Raw genomic sequence first — 24,735 nt, forward strand, 5'->3', positions numbered from 1 at the left:
GAATGTAAAACGTTTCAGCCGCTCTGGAAAACAATTAGGAAGTTTCTTATGAAACTAAACATTCAGTTACCGTATGACCCAGCAATTGTACTTTTGGACATTTATCCCAGCGAAATAAAAACTCATGTTCACCCACAGACCTGTGCACAAATGCTCCTGGGCTTTATTTGTAATAGCCCCAGACTGAAAACAACCTAGTTATTTATCAGCTGGAGAATGAACAAACACGGAACTCAGCAATAAAAAGGGATGAACGATTGATACATGCAGCAACTTGGATGAATCTTGAGGGAATTATGCTGAGTGAAAATAGCCAGTTCTGAAGAGTTACATGCTTTATGATTCCAGTTGTATACCAGTCTTGAAATGACAAAATTATAAAAATGGAGACCAGACTAGTGGTTGACAGGGGTCTGGAAAGGGAGATTGAGTGGGGAACAGGGAGAGAGAGGTGAGTGTGTCTATAAAAGGGCAACACGGGCAGGGAGGGTGGATTCTTGTGGTGATGGAAACGTTCTCTGTCTTGACTGTATCATTGTCAATCATGGTTATGATATCATGCTATAGTTTTATAAGATGCTACCATGGGGGAAACTGAGGGAAGGGTATCCAGGATCTCTCTATGATTTCTTACAACTGCAAGTGAATCTACAGTAATCTCAAGAAAAGAAGTTTAAAAAACTTGGAATTCTTATCAAAATTTTCAGTTACACTTTATAATTGACAAAGATTGCCCACCTACTCAAATGTTGGCAATTTGAAGATTTTCTTAGACAGTGACTACCTAATAATTATCAAAATTGTAAACGACATCACTTAGTATCTAAGAGTAATTTGATCAACCATGTAGAAACCAAGAATAAACAAATGTGTCTATAAAAGGCCAGTTTTGATGATGAAAAAAGAAACCCACAATTGAACATCCTCATCCTGGACCTTGACGGCAATGCCCAGGAGCCTGCCGTCTGCGTTGCCAAGATGACGCTGACGTCCTCCCGCATCTTTTCCCACAGGAACTGCTCTTCAGCGTGTGTGCCCTCAACGTCCTGTCCACCATCGTGTGTGCGCTGGCCACAGCCATGTGCTGCATGCAGATGGTCTCCGCTGACGTCCTGCAGATGGTGAGTGGCCCCCCTTCCTCCCCAGCACACTCAAAATGGCAGGCTCCAGCCCCTCCTCCCCAGCCAGTTTGAGACCAATGTATCATGGGCACCGCTGGCTTCCATCCAGAAGCCCCAAGGACAATAAGCCCCGACAGCGCGTGGGACTTGGAGATCCTTGGAGGTCACTCCATTCTGCCCTCTGGAAGACAAAACTCACACATTTGTTGCCACTGATGTACTTATTTGAGGTGTTGTTGGAGCTCCTTGTTGACAGGGTCCAGCTACCATCACGTGCCTCTAGATAGCCCCTGGTTTGTGTCCCTGAGTAATTTTAGCAACAGTCCTGTAGCCTGAGATGTCCTCTAGGCCCGGCACCTCCAGAGCAAGCCTCTATTCAGAATTCACTTTTAATAAAGGAAGATTCGGGGCTTCCCTGGTGGCACAGTGGTTAAGAGTCCGCCTGCCGATGCAGGGGACACGGGTTCGTGCCCCGGTCCGGGAAGATCCCACATGCCGCGGAGCAGCTGGGCCCGTGAGCCATGGCTGCTGAGCCTGTGCATCCGGAGCCTGTGCTCCGCAATGGGAGAGGCCACAACAGTGAGAGGCCCGCGTACCGCAAAAAATAAAAAAAAAATAAAGGAAGATTGTTTAGAAGATGAGTTCTTCTCAAACTGAAAAACTGCTCCTCTGTGCTTTGCAGATTTGCTAATTAACCCTGAGCTCAAAATCCAGCTACAGGTCACTGGCCAGCCATCATTAGAACCTCTGGCCAGGGTCTTAGAGAAGAGGAAGCGCTGGTCCCCATGGGAGTGATGAGGCCAAGAGCAGAGGTCACACACTTATTAATACGTGCTCAATAAATAATGACGGCTCTTCGTTATTTGTGTGAGTGGAACACAGCCCACTGCTCACTACGTTACCACTAAAGTCAGCAAATAAAGGGAAAGTGATGGGAAGACATTGCTGTTCATGCTAAGGGTAGGAACCCTGCCCTCCCTCTTCCCCGTGGCCCCTCCAAGACCTGCCCTGCCTCCCCTCCCCAATGTTTTAAGCATCTCATGGAAAAAAAAGGCACGTTTTTCTTATAGGAGCCTGTTTGATTTGTTGTTTCTCACCCACCCCGTGGCAGTGCATCCGTGCGTCAAGGTGCAGGGCCAGAGAGCATCATTACGCAGGCGTTAAAAATTCATTGGCTCTGATCGTGTGCAGCCTCGTTCTCCCTGTGTACATCCACACAGCTGTCACAGCCGGGCCGACCTTTCCGAGAGGCGGCAGTCTTCTGAAAGATACCTCATTAAGCGGTTCTTCAGCAGCGATGAACCTCAGGCCTTGCTCGCTGAGGCCTCATGCTGGCGATTCTCTCCAGCGTGTCGTGTAATGGAAGGTTAAGTACTGTGGGGCTCCGGTCGCCTCAGCCGATTTTACTCTCGATCTGGAAATATCACACCAATTTGGCCAAACTAACAGAACCACGGGGCTGGAAATGCTGCAGGTTTGTTATTCCCTAGGTTTTCAGAATTAAAATGCAAATTACCAACTAAGTAAGAAGAAAGCGTGTCGTAGCTAAGATGGTGTATGTGGTGAAACGTAACGTGCAGGTCATTGTCAGTCCTCCGTGTAGAAAGTGAGCGGCCTGGCATCCTGGGCCTGAGGTCAGCTACATCTGGGTCGGGATCCCACGGCTTTTACCTACGAACCTCCCTGAACCTCGTTTTTCTCACTCAGGAGGGGCCCTGTTTAAATATCTGGTGAGAACTCAGATGTGAACTATTTTGATTCTTAAATACGTGGAGGGAATACGTCCCGGTTTGTGATCGGGACATCGCAGCTGTGACCGTAAAGGCAGTGGTCCTCGATGTACTTTGTCAACCAGATGTGAAGTATAGCTGCAATTACAGCAGCTGCCGTTAGAACCCCTGGCTGTTTCATGGCTAAGTATTATACTTGGTGAGTAAGTTTACTTCAGACCCTTGGCTTGGAAATAGAAATCGATGAGTTTGCTGCTGGCGTGTTTTCTTCTCCTTTTGTGACCACGGACTGTGGAACAGACCAAGCTTTACTCTCCTCAGAAGGCCGGTTACCCCACTGACCTGCAGAGCCACCGGGGAGCCCATGACTGTGGCGCCCGTGGGACCAGCACCTGACCTTGGGCACATCACCACCCATTTGTCCCAGTTTCCTCTGCTCTAAGTAAGACTGTTTACATCCTACTGTCCTCATAGGGCCACTGAGAGGATGACTTAGATAATGTGTCAGTGGGCTTTGAAAAAGCATGGTGGCCACATGGAGGTTGGCTGTTACCACATGGGTCAGGGGCTGGGCCAGCCTGCCCACACGTGCTGTGTCCTTGGAGAAGTGGGACAGCCCAAGGGGGTCATGGTTACGCCCTGACGGATGGGGCTGGGAGCTACGTTATCCCTGAGGATGGCTCAGAAGCTCTTTTTATTTTTTTACAAGTCTCCCCCAGCTTTATTGAGATATAGTTGACTTTAGTTTTCTTACTTCATATTGTTAAACTCTTTAATTAAAGAAGTAACATAGGGGGCTTCCCTGGTGGTGCAGTGGTTGAGAGTCCGCCTGCCGATGCAGGGGACGCGGGTTCGTGCCCCGGTCTGGGAGGATCCCACATGCCACGGAGCGGTAAGTCCTGTGAGCCATGGCCGCTGAGCCTGCGTGTCCAGAGCCTGTGCTCTGCAACGGGAGAGGCCGCAACAGTGAGAGGCCCGCGTGCTGCAAGAAAAAAAAAAAAAAAAAAGTAACATAGGATCATTGAAACAAATAAAATATAGAGGTATATAAAGAAAAAGTTGATCATCTCCCCTCCCCCACTGCATTCTCCTGAGAACAATTTGCAGTGAATCTTCCCTTTGTTTCTTGATTTCTTAGGACTTATAGAAACATATGAACATAGTCTATCTTCCTTTTTTCCTCCCTCCCTCCTTTTCTCTATCTTTCTCGCCTTCCTTCCCTTTCTTCCTTCATTTATTCCTTCTCTTTTTGCCAAAATGGGATCACACCACGTATGTTACTCTACAACTTAATCTTATAACCTGAAACAATCATGGCCATCCAGCTAAGTCAACAGAAAGAGAGATGTTTGAATATCTGCAGTGGTCCATGAGATGGAAGTCACGGCAGTTATTTGGCCATTTCTCTATCTGAGTTGCTACTTGTTTTTGATTTGGGTTCTGTTTCTGCCTCTGCAAATGGTTCTCCTTGTACATACAGTTATAACTCTCTTTTTTTTTTTTTTTTTTTTTTTTGCGGTACGCGGGTCTCTCACTGTTGTGGCCTCTCCTGTTGCGGAGCCCAGGCTCTGGATGCGCAGGCTCAGCGGCCATGGCTCACGGGCCCAGCCTCTCCACGGCATGGGGGATCTTCCCGGACCGGGGCACGAACCCACGTCCCCTGCATTGGCAGACGGACTCTCAACCACTGCGCCACCAGGGAAGCCCCAGTATAACTCTCTTGACCAACCTGTGCTGACGTGACTGGCCAGCCAGCTGCGGTTCTCCATCCCACCTGGGAGATGCGCTTCCTGCTGCCCACAGCACACCCCCACTCGCCGCAGCCTCTGCGGTTCACCCATGGGCCATTTATGCTCCCAGCAGTTGGGTCATCAGCTTTCCAAGGGACAGTGGTATCTATCCCCAGACCAGTTTAGGCCAGTGGTATGTGGACTCTAAGTACATATTCTAGTACTACGTGAGCCAATGAAATATGAGTGCAAAAAGAGAGTTATGTCTCTTACAACAAAATTGAGTGCTCTGGAAAGAGTCAGGGAAAGAGGGTCACTAAATATATTGCCGTCAGTTTAGAAGTGGGTCAGACAACTCTAAGGGGCTGGGATGAAACCTGAAAAAAACCGAAGGGGTGTCTGCACACACATTGCTCCCCAAGTACCTTGAAGTTCAGGCTCTGCTGTAAAAACACAGAACTGGAAAGTCAGAGAATGTCTTACGGGTGTAGTTTATGCAGGAAGAACCACGGGGCACCCATCAGCAGACTGCGACTCATAGCAAAGGCCTTAGCCCACGTGGAAGGAACCCATAATTTTATTCTTATTTTTGTGGACCAGCATTTGGGGATGATTAAGAGTTTGGGGAGAATGCATATAATGAATGCATATCTACGTGAGATGCAAATTGTTACGTCTATTGTCAGACTTTATGAAGCTGAATTCCTCTAATGTGTTTGGAAATAGTGGCAAAAGACCATCTGATGATAAAATTCAGTGTATTGATACAGTTTAGTGGAGAAAGCATTTACCTCCGAAGTGCCTATAATCTCGCATCTTTAGTTTTATTTCCTAAGTGTAATCTCAGTTTTCCATGAAACTATTTTCCTCCCCACTTACTTCCTTGCCAACCACCTAGCCTCGGGGATGTGGTCTGCTATTACCTGCATCTCCATTTCGCACACACTGGTTAACTTCATCTTTTATTACAGTCATCTATGTTTTCCACTCATCCTACACCTTGTAGAGCAGAGCTGCTGCAGAAGCTGCAGGCAGGGTACCGTGGCCGTCACAGACACGCTACTGTGGGCTTGCCCACGGAGCTCGGAATGGGTGCTGGCCGGACAGGGAGGGATGTAGTGCCCCCTGGGAACCCGCAGATCACTCAAGTTCACCTGTATCTTCCCCTCTCCAGTTCTCCCCACTGAGGCCGGCCCTCCTCTGACCCACAGTGACCTTCCTTGAGGTCTGGGTTCAGCAGGAAGGTCTCTGAGTCGTAGGTGCTACTTAACCCTCTCAGATCAGGACCAGTAATGGGTGTCTGCTTGACCTAAAAAGCCAGCCACAGCAGACAGTCATAAAAATGATACATACCATGAACGTCTTATTTTGGCTTTAAACATGCAAATGAGCATTTGTCCCCCAGTCTTGGTTTGGGGCCATGATCTTCTCTTTGATTATGGGTCTCTTTGGTGTATCAGGTTGTGTTTACTGCATCAAGTTCATGGAACTCGCAGCCTCCATGATTTCCAAATTTAGTTCCTTTGGATTGGATATTTTACGATTCTCCTCCACCCTGTTGTGACTGCCTGGCCGGGACCTACCTTAGCAGCAATTCCTGCTTAGCTATCGAGTCTTTCCAAAGCCTTCAACTCGGTTTTCACGGAACAAGCAAGTTTTCCCATCTGCATTCTTAATTTCATTGCAATTTACAGTAGTAACTAAAACTGGTCTGAACCTGTTTGAGGAGGCAGCCCTGCTCCTCCAAGGGTGGCAGGACCAGAGAGCAGCCGGGTGACCGGGACGGGCATCACTCCAGGGTCCAGAGCACAGGGGGAGAGCTCCAGCTCACCAGCAAGAGGTCCATTCAGAAAACTTTTACTGTGGCAATAATCCTGCTCTTTCTCCCAAGGATAGCACGTGCCTAAGATGGGTCCTACCTCCCGGAACAAACCCCTGAGGATGGGCTTCTCCCCGGCAGGGTCTAAAATGCAAACTCCTCTTTTATGGATGACGAGGGTTGGGCGATGATGCCCATGCCAGGTGTGTGAACACCTCAACCAGGTACCAACCTCACTTCGCTCACCAGGCACAGGTGTACCTTTGTCACCACACGGACCAACCAGGGCTCTTACAGGTGGCCCAGGGCAAGCACAACCCCCTGGGAAAGAAGGGATGCTTCAGGGCGCGTTTCCTCCCCAGCGCGCCCAGATGCAGGCTTGGCTCTCCGCCTGGCCATCGCCCTGCAGATGAGGGGCTGAGGAGGGTGCGGGTGGGCAGCAAGCATTTCTGTGGGTCCTGAAGGATGACCAGGAGGTTGCTGGGTGAGAGGAGGCGGGATCTGGGGGGAGAGAACAGCCTGAGTTTGGTACTTGGGGTTGGTTCCAATGGCAGATGGAGGAATTTGGGGCATCAGCGGGTTAGTGGGTAAAGAAGCTGGAAACTAGGTGGGGATTCAGGGAGCAGAGGTCTCGTAAAAGAGTTTTTAAAGGGAGTGACCTCATCACATTGGATTAAACGTAGCTTTTTTAAAAAATTATTATTTAATTAATTTATTTATTTGCTTGGTTGTGCTGGGTCTTAGTTGCGGCTCGTGGGCTCCTTAGTTGTGGCATGCGAACTCTTAGTTGCGGCATGCATGTGGGATCTAGTTCCCTGAGCAAGGATCAAACCCGGGCCCCCTGCACTGGGAACATGGAATCTTAACCACTGCACCACCAGGGAAGCCCCTAAACAAAGCTTTTTAAAGCAGAACAGGAGGAAGAAGACCAAGGCAGAGAGATGATTTAGATGCTTCTGCAAGGAGGAGATAACCTGGGGGCTACCGGGAGGTGGCAGTGAGGAGGCGGGTGTTCACCTGTGGAGTGGATGCTTATAGAGCACCTGCTGGGCCCTCGGCACCAGACCCCATGATGGACCCCATGGCCGGGGCCCAGGAGAGAAAAGGAGCTCGACATAGCTCATGCGGGGAGCTGGTTAGCCGGGGGTGAAAGGCAGAGGAGCAAGGAGGGCCTGGAGGTTACACAGAGACAACAGCAGAAGCTCTGCCACCCTTAGAGCTGGAGGACATAGGGGCAGGAGCAGTGACAGGAACCCCCCTCCCTGCCGCCTCTTCACCGGGTTCCCCCTCGCGTCCCCGTTGGCAGAACCTAACAGGACGCCAGCTGCAAGGGAGCCTGGGACCGTAGGGTGCAGACCTTCAACACCCCTGTCTCAGAGCAGAGTCCAGAGCTGGTGCCCCTGGGCTCCCATACAGACGCTGCCTCGTCAGACAGATATTGAGGGGTGTCAAGGGAGATGTCGGTGTGACTCGCGGGCCTCCGGCTGTGGAAGCCAAGGAGCCGGGATAAATGCTGCTGAGTCTGACACGCTTCCACGAAGATAGGCCAATGCCCCCCCTGGAAAGGCCATTGGAGTTTAGGGCAGAAACGGAGACGGTCGTTTAGACTTTAAAAAGCCTCCCTTGTGCGACTGCATTGACTCATTTAAACCTGCTAATAGGATTGCCTGGACCTCCTCACCTCTCGCGTTCCTGGTGGGATTGGATCTTCCACAGAAAAGCGCTTTGGCTGTTGCATTTCACACTTGAGTATGTTATTGATTTTTCTAATTTCTGATAAGGCTAATTCAAAATCTTCCCCCGTGAGACCTCCAGGACCTTTGGCTTCATGCTGGCTGCTCAGCTTCCTGCAGTAGCCGCAGGGCGAGCAGCTTTCCAAAGTCAAGGCTGGCAGACACGTCCACCCCACCCTTGGCCATGGATGTACCCCTATCTCAGACGGCTAAACATACAAACCGTGGGTCACACCAGCTGGAGGGGCAAGGACCGTGCTCTGTGTGTGGAGGAGGCAGGTGTCACACGTTTAGACGTGTGCAGTCTGATGTGTCACACGTTTAGACATGCCCCCCACCACTTCTTTCTGCATTAGTCTAGAGCTTGCTGATTTCATAGCTCTGGACTGTATTCAGAATCGCGACCTCACCCGTACTTGTCCAGAAATGTTCCACCACCGCACCCGCTGCTGCCACGAGGCACTTCCTACCACACGGCTTCAGTAGAGCTGCTGCCCAGCTCCAGCACCCTCGCTGGCTCCCCAGTGCCCCCAGAATTAGGAAGTAACTTCTAGAGCCTTACCGAAATTTGCTCTCCGTAAACACATCTTCCACTGGCTCACCTGTTCTTCTTGAGCTCGGAGCCCCTTCTGTGAGCCTACTCATTGAAATCCTCTTCCTCTTTCAGGCCCATTCAAATATCATCTTTTACATTAACCCTTTGTGGATCTCTGCAGGTTCCTGCAGAGCTTGGAGAGTTCACTGTTTCCTCGTGGAACTGTCCTTGCTTGGCCATGGACAGTTGACTCTGGGTCCTGCTCTCACTCACCCCTTGCCGCCCCCCCATGCAGTGGGAGGTCCCAGAGCATAGTGTCCAGTAGCCTGGGGTCTGTCCACAGCTGGAGGCACTCTTGGGGAGGTGTCCCCTGGACCTGGAGCCTGCCTCGGCTACCTCCACGCCACAGGTCATCTCTGGAGAGCAGTGGCCCATGGAAGGAGCAGCAGGTATTGGGTGGTGCCTCCCAAGAACAAAAATGGAAAATGAGGCAGAGACAGCTTCATTTTAAGTGATGTGACCTCACATTGCTCAAGCAGCCTCTCAGTTTTGAGGCTGCCCCCCAGAATGTTCTAGAGCTCATGAAGGATTCTTTTCCCTCAGAGCAGAGTTTTTCCAAAGTGTGTGAATTCCCTAGAACTGCCAAATAGTGATGGATACTGTGTGTCCAAAGGGGCCCATCACAGAATATTTGAGGAATGTTCCATGAATGGGCTAAACAATTTAACAGATTTTTTTCGGTGCAGGCCTTCTCAGGGCCTTGAACACACTCATAATGCACATGACAGGGCCCCGAGGAGGGAGTACCAAAGTGGCTTTGCCCAAGTTTATTTCACTGTAGGGGTTGGGGAGGGCGTAGGAGGGCCATCCTGAGAGTCTGGTGTTTTCTCAGGAACTCACTCCAGGAAGTGCTGTCTTCAGCCCTGGGCGGCAGGCACCCCTCTGACCACAAGCTCTTCATCAGAGGAGACAGGTTTAGTGGCAGGAACAGAACCTAACTTCCCGGACTGTGCTTTGCCTCAGAAGACAGGCATCTGCGTAGCAGCGTGGGAACCGAACGTGCTGAGGCTCCGGAGCAGGGGGGGGGGTGATCCTCCCGGAACTGCCGTTTTAAATGTGTGTTTAGCCGTCACGGTTTGACTGACGTTTAAGTACCTGAGTTCCAAGTGCATCATTAAAGCTTCTGCACAGTTCCCTTCGTTAGACATAACGAAGACGTATGTCATAACGTTAGAGCCACAGCAGCCGTCCTGATCTCGGAACCTCTCTGTTTTGCAGTTCCTTCCACAAAGGGCGCCTTCCGTCAGCCCAGCCTGCATGACCCCGCATGGCACTGTCCTCCACCAGACCCTGGATTTTGATGAGTTTGTGCCTCCACTGCCCCCTCCGCCCTATTATCCCCCGGAGTACACCTGCACGCCCACCACTGAGGCCCACAGGTGGGTCTTCCCTGGGGACACCTCCCTGAGCTATGCTGGGGCCCAAGGATGGGAGGCCGTCATTGGGGGAGGGGAGGTGCTCCTTGTCAGGGAAGGTGAGCAGAGGGGGAGGCGAACGAAGGCCTGTTGGATCAGACAGCAGAGCCCGGGGAGGTGGGAGGGCTCAGAGCCCCGTGCGTTTCCGCTGGCCTCACTGCAGGGCATCAGAGAAGAAACCCAGCCAGGCAGGAGCAGCCCTGTTCCACTCTTCACAAAACACAATACTGCTGTCGGTTTATGGTCATTTAATAGAACATGTCACATTTAGTTAAAGATTGAATCAGCTGTACGATGGTTTTAATTGTCATGGAAAAGGCCATAGAGTTTATTGAAAGTGTCAGTTTCCAGCAAAAAACAAAAGTGAGGACTGCCTAACGAATGAGGCTTTTATTTCACGAACACGAGAATTCCAGGTGGGGAATCGGTCTGATCGCTTTGAGGGAAACGGGACGGGTCCGGGCTCCTTATCCAAGGAGTGATGTTCCGCGGTTCTGCCTTTCCAGGGGCCTCCACCTGGACTTTGCTTCCTCCCCATTCGGCACTTTGTACCGCGTCACCATCAACAGCCCCGGCCTGCTCTACCCCGCCGAGCTCCCGCCGCCCTACGAGGCCGTGGTGGGCCCGACCCCCACCAGCCAGGTGAGGCCCGACCCCGACAGGCCAGTTCCCCGTTCCCGGTCCTGCTGCCTGCGCTGGCGTCTCCCTCAGCCTTTCAGCAAAGCTGTGGGACGCTGGTCGTCTTAGCCCGGTCATGGGGGAGCAGAGGCAGCAGGTGCAACGAGCAGATCCTGCAGAGATGGCAGCCAGGCGGGGATTCCAACCCTACGTCTGTGCTGACTTTCCTTGCCTCCCCTCAGATGTGCTGGGGACACAGTGCAGAAAGAGTGGGCCCAGGCTCTGACCCGTGGGCAGAGGCCCCCCGGGGTGGGGTTGGGCCATGGTCTGAGTATGCAGGGGTCTCTGGGCTGTTTCAGCTACAGGCCACTGTCAAAGTCATCCGGACACCTGAGAGAGCTCGTCTGGATTCCTGGTCTTGTCAGAGGCCTGGCAGCTACAGCCAGGGAGGTGCCTGATCCCAGCGGGCAGGCATTCGGGACGTGCGGCCTCTGTTTCCTCATCTGTGAAATGGGGTCATAATAGTACCAAGCACATCGGATGGAACAGGATGTTTGTAATGGACAGGACTGGGCACGTGGCAGGGTCTGACTCAGCAAAAGCCATGTGCCCTTTCTTGGTATTATTATCCTCACCCTCATCATTGTCATTGCTGAATATCGAGGGGCACCAGCCAGGGCAGAGAGATGTGAGCACCGGGAAAGGCCATATGGTGCCCAAGTGCAGACGGAGTGGTAGGGCCATGCGGGTGTCCCCCAGGGCACCATAGGGGTTGGGGCGTGGTGGGCAGCCGTCAAGGGAGCAGGGGCACCAGGACGGGGCTGCAGCCACTCCTGGGCCCTGCGCATCTGTCAGAGGAGACACACACAGACCCGGAGCACCAGGGGCACGCTGTGATGTCTCAGCGGCCACGGAGCTGCCCTGACACGTGTCCCCACCGGGAGCCCCTCGCCTGGAGGCGGTGCAGGCCCCAACCTCGCACTGTCGCCCTGTGAGAAGGTGCCCGTGGTGAGCTGGCCGGGCGGCAGGGCCCATCCGTTCCCGCCACCCCCTGAGTATCAGCCCTGGGGTCCCCTGTGCTGGGCTCAGCGTTCAGGGGATGCGACCAGAGACAGTGCCGTCCACAAGGCGATCGAGTCCTGCAGGCCAGTGGCTGTGTGACGGGAAGGGACGAGGCTCGACAGACTCTCCTCGGGGTCCTGGGGAGGGACTGCTCAGCAGCCCCTAGCCCCGGCCAGCCCCCCAGCCCACCCTGGCCCAGGCAGAGGCTCCTGACACCCCGGGGCCTCCCTCCAGGCCTGCTCCCACCGAGAGGTCCTGAGGCTCTCCAGGCCCCCACGGCAGAGGGACTCGGCTGGGACTCCTGGCTGTTTTCCTGTCCACGGGAGAAACAGAGGCATGGAGCTGTGAGGAAGGAGGCAGTGGTGTGACCATGACTGTCATCTCTAGACTTATAATAACTGAAATTCTCTGGAATTTTTCCCTTTAAAGCGGAGCAAAGCATTCTGCCTTCCTGGAGTGGGTTTATTTTTCTCTTCATGATAAAAACAGTTCAAATCAATATTGTCAACGGAAACCGCTTGTTGTGGTAACAGTCAGAGCCCTGAGTGGAGCCCCGGGTGCTGCAGGGCCCTGGGCAGGGATGCTGGTCCCTGCGTGTGTCCAGGGACCCTGGGAGATGAAGCCTCGGCTTGTGGGCGGCAGGACGCAGGTCAGGGAGGAGAGGCAGGGATGCTGCTGGGGACGGAGCAGCTCCTGCAGAGGCTCTGAGGGAGGGGTGAGCATGAGGTGGGGGGCCGACCCACCCACTGGGCCTCACTGGGTGCCAGGGTCATCAGAACATCCAAGCAAGTGTCCACGGCTGCTAGGATCTGAGGTCGGGGCCTTAGAGAGATCATGGTTCGCTGCAAAGATGGTCATGGAAGCCCTGGAGACCCGGACAGGTTGAGGCCCTAGGAGAGGGCATGGGGTGGGGTCCCGGAAAGCCTGGACTCAGAAACCAGTGGTCAGGGAGGAAGGCATGGGCCAAATGCTGCCCGGAGGCTGTGAAGGACTGAGCCCTGTCCACCTGGCTCACCTTTTGAGAGGCTGCCAGTGACTTTGGCAGGAGCAGCTGCTGGGGATGGGTGGGGCGGGGCGGGGGGGGGGGGGGGGGCATGGTAGGATCAGATGGCCTCAGGGAGCGGAGGGGATGGGATGTGAGGAGGGGAAGCAAGGGTGTGGACCACTGTTTCTAGCCTCCAGTGGGCCTCCCGACTCCCTGGAGGGCTTGTCAATCAAATGCAGATGGCCGGGCACACCTCCAGGGCTCCGGAGTTCAGGGTCAGGGGGCTGCGGAGAATCTGCGTGGCTACCAAAGTCCCCACTGCGGCTGCTCCAAGGACACCTTTGGGGCCTGGAGTAAATCAATGAAGAGGCTGGATAGGAGGTAGTTAGAGGGGGTGGGTGGGAATAGAGTGGGAGGGGTTACCATGGGGATATGCCAGGGCTGGAGGGCGGAGCCGGCTCCCCAGGGCCAGGAGAGAGAGGTCCCTGGAAGGCAGGAGGGGACTGAACCAGGTGCAGACGGGCAGCTCGCCCTGTAACCAGCAGGGACACCGAGCAGGGCGGCCAGGGGCCTGGAAACCCCAGGAAGCCCACAAGGCTGTGTGACTCTCCTCGGCCACCTTGTGGGCGGGAGGAGCCCTGCCGCCTCCCCCTCTGCACGGCGGCCCTGCCTTTTGCCCTCACAGAGCTGCAGGCTCCAGCCTGCCTCTCCTTCGTCCCTGTGAGCTGTTACTCTATGTCCAGAAGAGAGGAACCGTGCGTGATTCACGGGTCTGTGTGCGCCACCCTGTGGCGAGTGGCGGAGCTGGAGCCGGCGAGAACCGCCATGATGCTCCCGGCCTCGCCGGGCCTCCAAGGACCCGGCGTGCTGGGAAGCAGCCTCTGGTTTGGGTGTGACATCTGATGCACACCCGACACGTGCACCTAGTGTTTATCACTATTTTACTTTTTTTTCTGAAGAATAGACTATATCAGAGGATGTTAATACTGGTTCTAAGACCCACGTGACCTCATTTTCCAAAAGAATGGGGAATTCTCTAAATGGAGATTTCTTTCAAAAGATTTTGGGGAGGAACTTTTGAAGGGCAAAGGCCTGTCTCACATTAGCTTGCGTTGGCTCAGAAACCGCCAGCTTACAAGCCCCTGCATGAATGTTATCCCCGGGAGGACGTGGCCCCCGCCCTTTCCTGGGCTGCCCACCTGGCTGGTAGCACTTGTGATAAATGGGCCGCCACAGGCACCCCCCCGCCCCCCGCCGCCACCAGCACCGAGGAGGCAGCTGCACCTCGTCAGCTGATTCTCTCTGACCCCGTGGGCTGACAGCACTTTTCAATTCCACAGACACCCCCCAGGGAGTCTAGGAGTCCAGGATCCCATCCCGCCCACGGAGGGAAGGCTGCACCTGCCAGCTCCCCCCTCCCCCAGTCCCCCGACGGGACAGCCACGAGCAGCCATCTTACAGCAGGACCCCCCCCACCCCCCCCACCCCCCCGCCTTGGCCAGGAGGAGGTAATTACCCCCTTGTTAGGACAAACGCATATGAATGGCCTATTTGCACTTGTTTGGACGCCCGCCCCCTTGGAAGGCAAGCAGAGGCTGTGCAGGTCTGTGTGCGGCAGAGACCGCTCATCTGGACAGATTTTTCATTTGGGAAGAAAAGCCCCCCCTTGAGCCAGCACGTTCGTTTTGACCCGCGTGTTTCAGCCACATTCAGGTTCCGTTCTGACTTGGGTTGCGATGCGTTCTCTTTCCCGTGGCCTGAGATTGTGGCTTTGGGGGCCAGATTGGAGGGAGGGAGTTTCTTTCTACAGCAGGGAAGTGGCTGAGAATTTGCCTAGTTGATGCCCCTGTGTGAATGACAGCGTGTGTTCTGGGGGCCCCGTGAGACTCTGCGCCAGTCCACGGGCTATAGGATCGGGAGACCAATGGGATTCGCTTCCTTGTGGTCACAGGACAGGGACCAGAGAATGGGCTTCTCTGGGGCTTCAGAGCAAGGACTAGCTGGGCCACCTTGCGTGGGACCAGGCGTGTGAACCAGGGAGGCTCGTGGGGGCTTGAAGGGCAGGAAGGGGGTTCACAGAAATCATTTGGGTGCAGATTCCATGACCTGGGATGCCACACTATAGAGCTGCCTTTGAACAGTTGGGCGTTTGGGGTCGACGTGGCCCAACAGTGCTTTAGGAATTTCGGTGGCAATATGGCAGGTGGGACGAGAAGTGGTGAGAAAGGCAATGGACGTGACAGAGGTGTGTCCAACCCCAAGTCCTCGAAGTTATTATTTATATTTTCGAATGAAATGACCTTTACATTTGAAAGTCTGTAAGTGAAGTAGCTTCGAAGATTGCCTTGGGACACGAGCCGAAAACCTTAGTGCACCTTTTCCGTGATGGCTGATAACAGCTTTTTGTAAACCTGGGACATAGCCAGCTGACCTCACCCAGGAGTGGGAAACTCATTACAGAAACAGCGTAGAATTTCCATATAGGACGTCTTCACCCCCCAAGTTCCTAGGAGAAAGGGAGATGAGGGGAACTTGGCTTATTTGCCTAAATGCCGATTGAGTTTTCAATTACGATAAGTGGTCAAAATAGTGCCTCTGGGAATAAATAAATGCAGGCGTTGGAGCGTCCACGTTCCGTTATACATGAGGCTTCTCCTCTCACAGCCCTGCGGGAGCTGTGTTATGAACCTTTATTGCTAAACTCGGATTTCAACTTCAATTCTATGCCGCAAATATACCTCTTCCACTGCCTTTGTGTTTCATGGACAATGCCCTGTGAAGTGAGCGGCCTTGCTGCGGCAAGGTGGCCTTGGACATCAGGGGAGGCCACATTCTAATTCAGTGCTTGACACCCTGCTCGCCGGAGGTGATCAATTTCCTGCTCCCAGGAGCTGTCTCCTCTTGAAACCAAATTTGACCGGGCGCCAGAGGGAAGCCAGCGATGCTTCTGCAAAGTATGACACGCATCCAATTTCCTCCCGACCTTGTCTCACTGTGTGTTTTATTTCTCTTGTTTTATGTATATTTCTTTATTACCAGAAGCTTTTTTTTCAGGACTGAAGTTGCCACCCACCCCTACAAAAAAGAAAAAAAGAGTCCAGTTGAGGGTTAGATACAGGAAGAGAGGTATGAAAGGAAACGAACCTCCGGGGCATGGTCCCTTTTTTTTGATTTGGCAGGAGATTCTTGACAGAGATTTTCCACACAGGGTATTGGTGTGAGGCGGTGTGAATTCTCCCATCCTTTCCCCTCCCTGGCAGAGAGGGAGCGTTGAGTGCAGGACGGTATTACATACACGTGGGATCCAAGGGACCATCTGAGCAGCTCTCTGCTGCTCAGCAGCAGCCCGGCACCTGCTGCAACGCCAGCCCGCTTGACAGAGGAGAGGTGGGCGCCATCAGCTACCCCATTGAAGGGGCAGGAGTCCAGGGAGGCAGAAATATAATTACTGAGCTGGAACCAGACCAGGCCGCAGGGGCCCGCCTCACCTTCCCTGGCCTCCCCCAGCTCATGATTGGCAAGCAGTTCTGAAATCCCACAAGGGGCCAGAAATCGTGTTTTGAGATGGCAGAGGGGCACGTGCATACAGGGTTCATGGCCTTCAGGCGCACGGCCTGGGAGGGGCCGCTGTGCCCTAAAGCAGCAATGGGACAGACGCGCTCGCGTGGGGCAGATCCAAGCCCGGCAAGCGGGGAGCAGACGTGCCCCATCCCTGACCAGCAGAGGAGGCTGGTCTCTCCCCTCACATTCCCGAGGCCTTTCTTCTCGTTCAAGAAGAAAGCTGCAAAAGTGTGATGATGGTCCAACCCCATTCGAGCTTCACGGCCAGCCTCCACCAGGAAGGGATGGCATGTGACTGGGCTCGGGGCCCCGCATTCTACCCGGCGTAGGCCCCCTGTGCGGCTGGGACCCCGGCAGAGCTTAGGCAGGGAGGGCGGCCTTGGGAACAGCCTCTTGATCCCACGTGCGGAAGGCAGAAGGGAGGGCAGGGCACGTGCAGCTCTGGGGCGTCCAGAGCTCGTTCAGTGCCCACTTGTGTCCAAACTGCCGGCCCAAAGCATTGGGGTGTCATGAGTGTTGGTGTCGTGGGCTTACTCTTCAGGGAAGAGAGGAGGGGGTGGGAAGTGAGGGCAGGGGCTGTCCCACCTCCTCTGGTGACAGGGGGGACCCTGTGTGGCCTCCACCAGCCCCAAATGGTGCCCGTAAGCGGAAGGTGAGTGGGCTCAGGGTGGGCCCTCGGGGGCACACGATTCTCATTGCAGAAGGTCCGAGGAAGGGGCTTTGGCCTTGGCAATGGCATCTTCACCCTCCCACCCCCCACCCCCCACCCCACACATTTAGGGGAGAAGATTGCAACCTGAGCACCTGTCTCTAGAAGACAAGCTCTAGGGTCAGCCTGCCGTTCTGGAGGCTGCTGTGATGTGCCCCACAGACAGCAGAGTACCCACGCGCGGCCTCCTCTTTCTTCCCGTAGATTCCAAGTGGGGACCCGCAAGTGACCGAGCCCGGCTCCGGGGACCCAGACGCCACCGCGGGCTTCAGCACGCAAGGTAATCGTACCCTTTTCAGTCTTTGAAACACTAAGTTGGTAGTTTTCCAGGCTGTGTCTCCTCCCTTTTCCTTCTCTTCCTCTGTAAGGGGGGGAATTTGCTGCAGCCTCTCCTGCTAAGTACATGGAAGGTTCCACTTGTCCTCCTTCCCTGCCCCCAGTGGTCAGAGCTGGGAGGCCTCCTGCTTTCCCTGGAGGCCTTTGTCCGCCTCCCCCAGCGCCCTTTCTCTCTCACTCGAGGAGTATGGATTTGAAGAAGAGTGCGACGCAGTCTGCGATGGACCCTTTCCAGAGCAAGATCGTACCAGGCTGGGCTGGGCCGGGGGGATCCAGAGCTGGGGGCTCCCTGCCCACTGGCTGCGGAGGGGGAGGCTGGAGGGCAGGGGCCTGAGGTTGTGTCCTGGAGGGCGTGGCAGGAAAAGTGTGAGAAGTCAGATCCCAAATACGGGGTGGGAGCCACAGGACAAACCTCGGGGTGGGGAAGGTGGTCCGAGGTGACAGGCAAGCAGACAAGCTTGGCAGCAGGGGGAACAGATGGGTGGGGTGGGGGGGGCGTCCCTGGGGAGCTTTCGTCTTGAGGTCCCCAGCAGGCTCGTGTGGGTGCATTTATTTGGAGACCAAAGTCAGCCACCTTGGGAGATGACTAAGCGTCCCAGAAAGGACCGTGACCGTGGTGGCCCTCTGTGCTGCTGCCGTCCCCACTTCAAGTAACGTCTAAGAAATAAGGAGGGGCCATCCTTCACGAGGCCACCTCTGAGCGGCAGGGGCCCCGGGTCGCTACAGTTGAATGTGGAAGTGACCTTGCCCTTCCCTTGGTGAGTCCAGGCAGCCGTCAGGAGCTTGTCTAAGAGGTGGCATCCAGTGACCACCTTTCCAGAGGCTACTCCAGGGCGCAGCGCCTTCTAAAGCTTGGGGTGGGGGGAGGGCCTGCAGCCGGGGCCCCCATTCCAGTCACGTGATTCCCACAAACCACCAGTTCTCCAGGAAAGCATGGTTAGAAAGGCCAGGCAGCATGGCGGCTCCAGGGCCCGTTTCTATCTGTGGGCTCGGGGCAGGTGGAGATGGACAGGGTGTCTGAGATGCCCCTCTGGAGGCGTTCAGCAGGGCTGGGCCCTCCTCACTGCCTCACGACCCTGGGCAGCTAGCTGGGCTCCCCCGAGAGATTCTGAGGGGCCAGCCCTGAGGGTAGGCAGGAACACACAAGAAGCTCTGGCAGGGGGCTTGCAGGCCAAGCAGGTAGTAACGGAATTTCTGTGTGGGGTGAGGTTGAGGTCAAGGTCATTCTTTTTGCCCGTATAGGTCCAATTGTTCCAGGCTGTTTCTTGCTTTTGTACCTTTGTCAAAAATCAGTCAAGCATAGTTGCATGGGTCTGCTTCTGGGTCCCTGTTCTGTTCTGTCCCATTGATCTGTGTGTCAGCCCCTCTGCCAATTCCACCCTGTCTTCATGGCTGTCGCTCTGTAATAAGCCTCAGTATCAGGAAAGGAATGCCTCCCACTTCATTCTTCTTTGTCAAGGTTGCAGCTACTGTAGGGCCTGTGCCTTTCCATATCCATTTTTGAATCAGCTCACCTGTATCTACAAAATACCTTGCTGGAAGCTTTTTTTTTTTTTTAAGATACATCATTTTTTTCAATTTTTTAATACATCTTTATTGGAGTATAATTGCTTCACAATGCTGTGTTAGTTTCTGTTGTACAACAAAGTGAATCAGCCATATGCATACATATGTCCCCATATCCCCTCCCTTTTGAGCCTCCTTCCCACCCTCCCTGTCCCACCCCTCTAGGTGGTCGCAAAGCACCAAGCTGATCTCCCTGTGCTATGCAGCTGCTTCCCACTAGCTAACTATTTCACATTTGGTGATGTATATATGTTGATGCTTCTCTCACTTTGTCCCAGCTTCCCCCTCCCCGCTCTGTGACCTCAAGTCCATCCTCTATGTCTGCGTCTTTATTCCTGCCCTGCCTGTAGGTTCATCAGTACCATTTTTTTCAGATTCCATATATATGTGTTAGCATACAGTATTTGTTTTCCTCTTTCTGACTTACTTCACTCTGTATCACAGACTCCAGGTCCATCCACCTCACTACAAATAACTCAATTTTGTTTCTTTTTATGGCTGAGTAATATTCCATTGTATATATGTGCCACATCTTCCTTATCCATTCATCTGTCGATGGACACTTAGGTTGCTTCCATGTCCTGGCTATTGTAAATAGAGCTGCAATGAACATTGTGGTACATGACTCTATGAATTATGGTTTTCTCAGGGTATATGCCCAGTAGTGGAATTGCTGGATCATGTGTAGTTCTATTTTTAGTTTTTTAAGGAATCTCCATACTGTTCTCCATAGTGGCTGTATCAATTTACATTCCCACCAACAGTGCAGGAGTGTTTCCTTTTCACCACACCCTCTCCAGCATTTGTTGTTTGTAGATTTTTTTTTTTTTTTTTTTTTTGGCAGTATGTGGGCCTCTCACCGCCGTGGCCTCCCCCGCCACGGAGCACAGGCTCCGGACGCGCAGGCCCAGCGGCCATGGCCCACGGGCCCAGCCGCTCCGCGGCATGTGGGATCCTCCCGGATCGGGGCACGAACCCATCCCCTGCATTGGCAGGCGGACTCCCAACCACTGCGCCACGAGGGAAGCCCCTGTTTGTAGATTTTTTGATAATGGCCATTCTGACCAGTGTGAGGCGATACCTCATTGTAGTTTTGATTTGCATTTCTCTAGTAATTAGTAACGTTGAGCATCTTTTCATGTGCCTCTTGGCCACCTGTATGTCTTCTTTGGAGAAATGTCTATTTAGGTCTTCTGCCCATTTTTTAATTGGGTTGTTTGTTTTTTTGATATTGAGCTCCATGAGCTGTTTGTATATTTTGGAGATTAATCCTTTGTCTGTTGTTTCATTTGCAAATACTTTCTCCCATGCTGAGGGTTGTCTTTTCGTCTTGTTTATGGTTTCCTTCGCTGTGCAAAAGCTTTTAAGTTTAATTACGTCCTATTTGTTTATTTTTGTTTTTGTTTTCATTACTCTAGGAGATGGGTCAAAAAGGATCTTGCTGTGATTTATGTCAAAGAGTGTTCTGCCTATGTTTTCCCCTAGGTTTATAGTACCTGATTTTACATTTAGGTCTTTAATCCATTTTGAGTTTATTTTTGTGTATGGTGTTAGGGAGTGTTCTCATTTCATTCTTTTACATGTAGCTGTTCAGTTTTCCCAGCACCACTTATTGAAGAGGCTGTCTTTTCTCCATTATATGTTCTTGCCCCCTTTGTTGTAAATTAGGTGACCATATGTGCGTGGGTTTATCTCTGGGCTTTCTCTCCTGTACCATTGATCTATATTTCTATTTTTGTGCCAGTACTGTACTGTCTTTTTTTTTTTTTTTTTTTTTTTTGCAGTATGCGGGCCTCTCACTGTTGTGGCCTCTCCTGCTGCGGAGCACAGGCTCCGGACGCGCAGGCCCAGTGGCCATGGCTCATGGGTCCAGCCGCTCTGCGGCATGCGGGATCTTCCCAGACCGGGGCACGAACCCGTGTCCCCTGCATCGGCAGGTGGACTCTCAACCACTGTGCCACCAGGGAGGCCCTATACTGTCTTGATTACTGTAGTTTGTAGTATAGTTTGAAGTTGGGGAGCCTGATTCCTCTAGCTCCATTTTTCTTTCTCAAGATTGCTTTGGCTATTCGGGGTCTTTTGTGTTTCCATACAAATTGTAAAGTTTTTTGTTCCCGTTCTGTGAAGAATGCCATTGGTAGTTTGATAGGGATTGCATTGAATCTGTAGATTGCTTTGGGTAGTATAGTCATTTTCACAATATTGTATTTTCCAATCCAAGAACAGGGTATATTTCTCCATCTGTTTATGTCATCTTTGATTTCTTTCATCAGTGTTTTATAGTTTTCTAAGTACAAGTCTTTCACCTCCTTAGGTAGGTTTATTCCTAGGTATTTTATTCTTTTTTTTGCAGTGGTAAATGGGATTGTTTCCTTAATTTCTCTTTCTGATTTTTCGTTGCTAGTGTATAGGAATGCCAGAGATTTCTGTGCATTAATTTTGTATCCTGCAACCTTACCAAATTCATTGATTAGTTCTAATAGTTTTGCAGTGGCATCTTTAGGATTTTCTATGTATAGTATCATGTCATCTGCAAACAGTGACAGTTTTACTTCTTCTTTTCCAATTTGTATCCCTTTTATTTCTTTTTCTTCTCTAATTGCCATGGCTAGGACTTCCAAAACTATGTTGAATAAGAGTGGTGAGGGTGGACGTCCTTGTCTTGTTCCTGATCTTAGTGGAAATGCTTTTAGTTTTTCATCATTGAGGATGATGTTTGCTGTGGATTTGTCATATATGGCCTTTATTATGTTGAGGTAGGTTCCCTCTATGCCCATTTTCTGGAGATAAATGGGTGTTGAATTTTGTCAAAAGCTTTTTCTGCATCTATTGAGATGATCATATGGTTTTTATTACTTAATTTCTTAATACAGTGTATCATATTGATTGATTTGCCTATATTGAAGAATCCCTGCATTCCTGGCATAAATCCCACTTGATCGTGGTGTATAATCCTTTTAATATGTTGTTGGATTCTGTTTGCTAGTATTTTGTTCAGGAATTTTGCATCTATGTTCATCAGTGATATTGGTCTATAATTTTCTTTTTTTGTGATATCTTTTTCTCGTTTGGTATCAGGGTGATGGTGGCTTTGTAGAACAAATTTGGGAGTGTTCCTCCCTCTGCAATTTTTTGGAAGAGTTTAAAAAGGATGGGTGTTAGCTCTTCTCTAAATGTTTGCTAGAATTCACCTGTGAAGCCATCTGGTCCTGGGCTTTTGTTTGTTGGAAGATTTTTAATTACAGTTTCAACTTCATTACTTGTGAGAGGTGTGTTTATATTTTCTAATTCTTCCTGGTTCAGTCTTGGAAAATTGTATCTTTCCAAGAATTTGTCCATTTCTTCCAGGTTGTCCATTTTATTGGCATATAGTTGTTTGTAGTAGTCTCTTATAATCCTTTGTATTTCTGCAGTGTCAGTTGTGATTTCTCCTTTTTCATTTGTAATTTTATTGATTTGCATCCTCTCCCTTTTTTCCTTGATGATTCTGGCTAATGGTTTATCAATTTTGTTTATCTTCTCAAAGAACCAGCTTTTAGTTTTATTGATCTTTGCTATTGTTTTATTTGTTTCTATTTCATTTATTTCTGCTCTGATCTTTATGATTTCTTTCTTTCTACTGACTTTGGGTTTTCTTTGTTCTTTCTTTAGTTGCTTTAGGTGTAGGGTTAGATTGTTTATTTAAGATTTTTCTTGTTTCTTGAGGTGAGATTGAATTGCTATAAACTTCCTTCTTAGAATTGCTTTTGCTGCGTCCCATAGGTTTTGGGTCATTGTGTTTTTGTTGTCATTTGTTTCTATGTATTTTTTTAATTTCTTCAGGGATCTCTTGATTACTTAGTAGCACACTGTTTAGCCTCCATGTATTTGTGTTTCATTTTTTTAATTTATTTTTTTATCATTGTTTTGGCCATACGGCAGGTGGAATCTTAGTTCCCTGACCAGGGATCGAACCCATGGCCCCCGCGTTGGAAACATGGAGTCTTAACCACTGGACTGCCACGGAAGTCTCCCTGGCTGGGATCTTGACAGGCATTAAACCTGTACAGCTATTTGGATAGAATCACCATCTTTCTCTTTTTATTGAAGTAGAGTTGAGTTACAATGCCATGTTGATTGCTGCTGTACAGCAAAGTGACTCAGTTATACATATATATCCTTTTCCATTATGGCTTATCACAGGATATTGACTATAGTTCCCTGTGCTATACAGTAGGTCCTTGTTGTTTATCCATCCTATATGTACTAGTTTGCATCTGCTAATCCCAAACTCCCAGTCCATCCCTCTCCCTTCCCCCTCCCCCTTGGCAACCACAAGTCTGTCCTCTACGTCTGTGAGTCTGTTTCTGTTTCATAGATAAGTTCATTTGTGCCATATTTTAGAGAATCGCCGTCTTTCTAAAGCTGAGTCTTCCGAGGCGTGAACACAGTCTGTCTCCATGGTTTTCGAGCTTTGGTTTCACGGTATTGTTTTCAGCATACAGATCCTGGGCAGCTTTCCTTAGTGTGTGTGTTTCGTGTTTCATTTTTCTCTGGAGCAGCTGTTGATGGCACTGGGTTTACACCTTTGGTTTCTGCGTGTTCATCGTCAGTACATGGGACTGACTCTGAATCAATAGGAGGGGATTCACTCATGCGTTCCCCTTGAATCCTGCAGCCTTGATGAGTGCGCTTATTAGCTCTAGAATTTTTTTTTTGTTTTTTTGGAGATTCTGTTATTGTTTTTTAAACAATATTGTTTTGCTATTTGTTAAAATAACAAAATAGTGATGAGGACATGGGGGCCCTAACTGGTGGCTTGTAAGTCAGCCCACTGCTTTGGCAAAGCGTTTGGGATGCAGAGCCATGAAAATATTTATGCCATTAGATGTGTTCATACTTCTAGAATCACCCCCGGGGAGTAATGCAGAAAAAGGAAAAGTAAACATGCAGATAAGTTGTTGCCTTTTCCATAACAGTAAAAACTGAGGGGGACAATGAAGTCCATTAATAAGAGTTCAGGAAAATGTGTTACACAAGCTGAATATATCACTAGGAAAAATGTTTTCGATCCGTTAGGTGAAACCCTGGAGGTCCACCACGATTATGACTTCTATAAAAATGTAGGCACATGACACAACCCTGGAGGGGAGGGTGTGCAGAAATGAGAGTGACCAGCCTTGGGCTTACAGCTTTTCCTGTAATGCTGTCCTAATTTTATAAGTTTTCTATTAATTACTTATATTCAGAGCTAGGTCACATTTGTCACTCATGACTCTCTGCATTTTCTTGAGGAACTCAACCACTGGATTTTCACTGACATTAAGAAACTTGGGGGACTTCCCTGGTGGAGCAGTGGTTAAGAATCCACCTGCCAATGCAGGGTACATGGGTTCAAGCCCTGGTCCGGGAAGATCCCACACGCCACGGAGCAACTAAGCCCGTGCACCACAACTACTGAAGCCTGTGCTCTAGAGCCCACGAGCCACAACAACTGAGCCCACGCACCACAACTACTGAAGCCCATGCACCTAGAGCCGGTGCTCTGCAACAAGAGAAGCCACCAATGAGAAGCCCGTGCACCGCAGTGAAGAGTAGCCCCCACTCTCCGTAACTAGAGAAAGCCCACACACAGCAATGAAGACCCAATGCAGCCACAAAAAAAAATTAAATTAAAAAAAAAAAGCAACTTGGGATCAAGGGTGTGTACATATGTCCAGTCTCATCAAATTATGTACAGTAAATAGGCACAGGTGTTTTGCATATCAGTTATACC

General features: G+C 51.0%; 1 protein-coding gene across 8 annotated transcripts in view; it reads left to right on the top strand.

Moving 5' to 3' along the window:
• Positions 1-24,735, top strand: part of ENTREP2 (endosomal transmembrane epsin interactor 2) — a 371,116-nt gene that overhangs the window by 338,596 nt on the left and 7,785 nt on the right. For 7 of the 8 annotated variants that reach the window (XR_009562815.1, XM_060293730.1, XM_030878406.2 and 4 more), the window contains 4 exons: positions 1,014-1,121; positions 9,947-10,107; positions 10,650-10,785; positions 17,283-17,358. Coding sequence is in view for 7 of the 8 variants with exons in the window: in XM_060293730.1 (XP_060149713.1) it covers positions 1,014-1,121; positions 9,947-10,107; positions 10,650-10,785; positions 17,283-17,358 (481 nt within the window). In the remaining variant the exon portion in view is untranslated. The remainder of the gene's footprint in view (positions 1-1,013; positions 1,122-9,946; positions 10,108-10,649; positions 10,786-17,282; positions 17,359-24,735) is intronic. The other variant, XM_060293735.1, reaches the window with a different exon arrangement.

Source organism: Globicephala melas, chromosome 2 (assembly GCF_963455315.2).
Source record: "Globicephala melas chromosome 2, mGloMel1.2, whole genome shotgun sequence".
NCBI classification, from domain to species: Eukaryota; Metazoa; Chordata; class Mammalia; order Artiodactyla; family Delphinidae; genus Globicephala; species Globicephala melas.